Source organism: Saccostrea cucullata, unplaced genomic scaffold, assembly GCF_032062105.1.
Source record: "Saccostrea cucullata isolate Sc308-1 unplaced genomic scaffold, CSIRO_AGI_Scuc_v1 ctg13330, whole genome shotgun sequence".
Lineage (NCBI taxonomy): Eukaryota > Metazoa > Mollusca > Bivalvia > Ostreida > Ostreidae > Saccostrea > Saccostrea cuccullata.
In genome coordinates, this window is record NW_026920664.1 from 12047 (window position 1) to 17326 (window position 5280).

At 34.2% G+C, this 5280-nt stretch overlaps 1 protein-coding gene across 1 annotated transcript; it reads left to right on the forward strand.

Annotated features, from left to right (window-relative positions):
* Positions 1 to 1108: 1108 nt before the first annotated feature.
* On the forward strand, positions 1109 to 4698 carry LOC134254892 (uncharacterized). The gene is made up of 6 exons (XM_062737425.1): positions 1109 to 1177; positions 2599 to 3183; positions 3313 to 3716; positions 3988 to 4081; positions 4180 to 4265; positions 4600 to 4698. The coding sequence occupies exons 1-6, from the start codon at positions 1120 to 1122 to the stop codon at positions 4621 to 4623; spliced, it is 1251 nt and encodes a 416-aa protein (XP_062593409.1). The 5' UTR covers positions 1109 to 1119; the 3' UTR covers positions 4624 to 4698.
* Positions 4699 to 5280: the final 582 nt, after the last annotated feature.

Below are 5280 nucleotides of genomic sequence, written 5' to 3' on the forward strand. Positions count from 1 at the left end.
ATTAGGAATGAAGCTTATTTCAACTTATATTATACGATATAACAAAACTTGTGGCAGTTTAGGCTTTTTTTTTTTATAAAAAGCTGTAAACTGCGATTAATATGATTTTGAGAGGAGGGGGGGGGGGGGCAGCCACAGAATTTTTTTTTTACTTCCCTGAAAAAGTTGACAAGCAAAATTGCCCAAAGTCGAAAATCAGGCAGGCCCCCCCTTGTTGCTACGTGCCTGCCAAGTTATGTTATATCGTATAATATATGTTGAAATAAGCTTCATTCCTTACATTTTTCTCACCTTATGGGGCACATATCTTCCTTTGTTACTAGTATTCAGATAAGAATTTACGAGCAATCTTTTTTAATATGTTTATGATGAGAAAGCTTTATGAAGATTAGGATATACCTAGAATTTTTTAATGAAATATAGCTAACACAGCTCTCTTTTCATAAAAAATAAATGGGATTCTGGGGATGAATGAATCAAGACTAATTTGGTTGTTATTGGAGATTTATTTTTTGGTTGTTACTTGAGATTTTTTTTTAAATTAACACAATATTCTAACATTTCAAATAATCTTAAAGTTGTTTTAATATTATACAATTATAGCCTTTTGCTGAGGTCAATCCCTAGATATATAGACCTTAGAGAAAGCATATCGAGCCAAAAGCCGATATACCACCCGGTAAAAATAATAATTGAATTAATAATATTACATGTATATCATAATATTTTTTAATGGGTAGGGGTGTTTTCAAAGATGAATTAATATACTAGATTATTAAACAAAAAATTGTCTCGAATATCCCAATACATGTAAAGTTTGACATCTGGGTATTTCACTGTGTATTAAATTACTTCCTCTGTATAAGGATTAGGAGACAGATTACCACATGTAGACTGCTAACCACCAAGGGATTCACACCTGTACAAAATAAGCCCCTCCCTCACCTGGAATTTACCACCCGGTAAAAATCTCTGCCTTTTTAAGTCTTGGCCCAAGTAAGCTACAAGTTTGAGGATGGGCCTTGAGCCTTGGCTCAGGCGAGCTAAGAGGTTGAGGATGGGCCTTACAACTAAGTGTTTTAACCTACTTCTTTCCTACAGGGGGCCTGTAGTTTACTGATGCTCTCACTTGTTCCTGCTGTTCTCTGCACCTTTCACACAAGGAACTCCACAGAAAGTGAGAATACGTTTATCCTAATATCAATTTACTCTACAAAACATGTCATTGGCATTATAACAATTTATTTTCTATTCTGGGAGGTGCATCCACTAACTTCTTGTTTAAGGAAATTTAAGATTGTGATTATATAAGAAATTTAGCCTTCATTCACATCCACATCCAGGAAAATAGATAATTATTTTGTTCGAAATACATGTACATATTTTAAATTATATAAGTGTTAATATACGAGGGTTGTCCGGTAAAATCGTGGACAAGTTGTCTAGTGTGAAAAATAATTATTACTGCGTTCTGAAATTTACACTACTCTAGTAAATATATTATGAATATACATAGCAAATTTCAAATAGATATATGCATAAATAAACAAATTGTGAGATTTTATGGTATGTATTGTATAGCCCTACGGCGCATGGATGATAACGTCCAAGTATCTAAAACAGCGTCACGTTTCATCTTTGCCAAAAATAAAGTTGGATAAATTCCACTTAAAATAAGCAATCCAACTGATTCACATACATGAGTCTCCATATACAATTGAGGAACCAATCTTGCACAAACATGCGATCTTCTGAAGATTTATTAGTAAGCTACGGAAAGTATTCACACCATCATTTAACTAATAGAGAATCTTATATCGACGGTCGACAGTGACATCGTCTTTTGCTATTACAATAGCAGTTTTTCCGAATGTTTTTTACTATCACGGGACTAGATCAAAAAGACTTCGTTAAGAAAACTCCCATTTCATTCGTATACTAAAGATATAGTGATATATTTTTTTAAAAATGTTTTTCTTCTGTATTCATTTAAATTCTCTTAAGGTGTCATTACAACATTTAAATCAAACTGAACTGATCTCCGGTGCGCCGTAACGTCATCAAACGTCGCCATTTTTCGTGTTTTGAGTTTACCACTTTCTCATTTCGAATGCTCAGGAAACTGCCGAAAATTAATCAAATGCCTTGAAATTTTTAAAAAGACGACAAAATTAATCGTGAAATCGATTAAGGATAATTTTCATCCCAATCTAATGTATTTAAAACTTTTATTTCGAATTAATACTTGTGCATTCTCTAATATAACCTTGGTTTTTAGACCGTGCGCCGTAGGACCGTACCCTGTGCACATTAAAGCATAATAAAATCTTTATTTTTGTCTATATATTATTAAAAACATTATGATACACTTAAATATGATAAACAAACATTTGCTGAAATTTTCAGCTAAGTGTGCCAATTACTTTTCAAGAAAAACGCTTTGTCCACGATTTTACCGGACAACTCTCGTATATGTATACATGCTCTTATCAGTGCTTAAATCGTATGTCATTGTATTTAATGTCATTTAGGTTAGAATATACTTGTCTTTTGTTTTTTTATAAATTGATTAACACAATATTTATTTCACATTTTCAGGCTGTAACAGAGAACCATTCCAAAGGCCAAACTACTATGTCATTTATATTCATGGCTATGCATTATTGCGTCTATGCCCACCTGAAAGATATTACATACCAGAGCTCTGTCGGTGCGTGCCACTGCGAGTCCCAGATTCAGCCCCGTCTGGTAACCCCCTAGCTGACATTAAACCAGATCGACGGTCTCCCACAACATTCCTCCCCGTTACCATCGAGGAAAGACCGCGTTCGACTCCTCTAATCACAACAGTCAACCCCCTGGTCACAAATTCATTCGACTTGTTTGGAGGGGGATTTAATCCTCAGGACACCAACACAAAGTCTTCAAAAAACGAGAATAGAAAAACGAGTCGTCGTCTTCTGCAACACGAGTTTAAAAATATAAGTTTTTCAAATCCAACCACTGGGTCTTCTAGATCTACAAAATCATCACTTACGTTTTCTTTTAAGTCTGCCAAGGCAAACACTAAGAAGGAAAGACAAGCACAATCTTCAACATTCAAGAAAAATAAAGGGGTTACCAAAATCCAACACACCAGAAAGCCTTCAGAGATAAAACAGATTCATATTACAGATCTCCATGGTATGCATTGTATATAAACAAAACATATCCGTTTACAAGTTCATAGACCCAAATTTATTTTCTCATTATTTATTTTAAAAAACTTTTAGAAAAAAAAAAGAATTTTCAAAAGAACTATTTCTTTTGCAGATAAAATAAATGATAAGCTCTGCAGTCCTTACTTTACGTTCGTGTTTGATAAAACCTTTCTTTCCGTGGATAAAAGTATGCCTTCCTTCCCAACCAACACCATTCGATTTCTCAGAGAACCCGGAAGTACGGGTCAAACTTCCGCCTACTTGGATGGGGACGGGATAATTACAGTATGGGGTATGAGTTATATCACATTTGCCGCCATGTTCAAATTTTTGGTACGTTTCAAGCTCTCCGATAACCACCCGTATGAAGACAAGTTCTACAGTCTGATTTCGGACGGACCCTGCAAAGACAGTACACCACAATACAGCATATCTGTTAATCCGGTGCGACGAGAAATCCACTCCTTTATGGCATTGAGAAAAGACGATGCAATGGATATTCTTCTAACTAATGTGGTAAACTGCATTTTAATATTTTGTTGCTCAAAATCAATCACATATTTCTCAAAAATCAGATATTATTGGTCCAAAGTTATTCCGCATGACTTCGTTGATAAACTGCGAAAAATTAAGTTAAGAAGAAGAATAATCATAGTTTCATCATGGATGACATGTATATAGGAAGTAGAGGTATCGTGGATGTTGATTAAAATTTCCCTCAATATTTTTGATAGCAAAAACTATATCAAATACTAGTAATAATTCGTCTTTAAATATATATAAAAAGGATTTGAGCAACTGGATAACAGTTTCGTTACAAGCTGAAGGTGGTGGAATTGTATTGTTCACGGATAAAAGACAAACCATTGGCGATTTGGGAGGTAAAGTATTCGTCTTACTCTTGATTAACAAAAAAAGGAATCTAATAAATTCTTTGCAATTTATTTATATTTGACAACATTGTTGAACTACTTTCAAGCTTCTGCATTTAAATCATCTTCTTGTCCAATGGAAATCGGGAAAAAGTATCAGCCGTACGAGGGTTTTGTGGGATACATAGACAAGGTTAGTATAACAATAGATATGTGTAGAAAAGTCAAAAGGATTCAGCTTATTCTGATTTGCTAACGTCACCCAAAACAGAAAGAGGACCGCGTAATTTTGTTTTTTCTATCTATTATTTTGTCCGCAAACATTCTTCTAGCCGATGGCTTTGATTAACTGTTTGGATGTTGTTTTACGTTTTATTTGATAATTTTTAAGTCTGATTGTCTTACTCTTTAAGTATTTCATACCACATGCTATTTGTATGGAAACTGTGAGGGTAAAAAAATCTGAGGTTTTAATTAAAATAATTAGTAACTTATTCTGCATTGCACATAATTCCACTTTATTTCAGGTTCAGTTCCACAACTGTTTTTGAGTAGTTTTCGTCCTCGTTTGACTAAAATAGGTCAAATCAAAGTTTAAAGAATACAGAAAACAGAATTATACAGAAAATTTTACCTGGTCGCTTATACATCATGTTTGTTTTTATTGATATTTATGAAATAAATATGTGGGTTGTTTTGACTTCATTTTTGATTTATTGTGAATAATTCACACTTTGCATTGTGCGAAACAAGGTTGAATGAGTACTAGTGAATGACTTGTAAATATTATTTAGAAATTGGTTATACTCTCATTAAAGCCATTGTACTATTAAGTGATATCAAAGAGAAACATCTCGATCAGAGCAGACACGGATCTCTAAAACATCAGAGGTGGGATCAGGTACCATGGAGGAGTGAGTATCCCCAGCCGACCGGTCACACCTGTCGTGTGCTCTCTGTCATGATCGAAAAATAACAGGAAAATGAAGGGTATGGAGATAACGAACAGTATTCAATATCAAAGTCCATAAAACAATACAAAATAGGAGCAGAGCAAACACGGACCTCCAAAACATCAGAGGTTGTATCAGGTGCCACGAAGGAGTGAACAAATTCGATGTATATAGCTAATGGTCTAGTGATTAGTTTGAAAAACGCCAGTCAGCATTTGAATTAATAAATGATAAATTGTTTGTGCTGGCAATTGT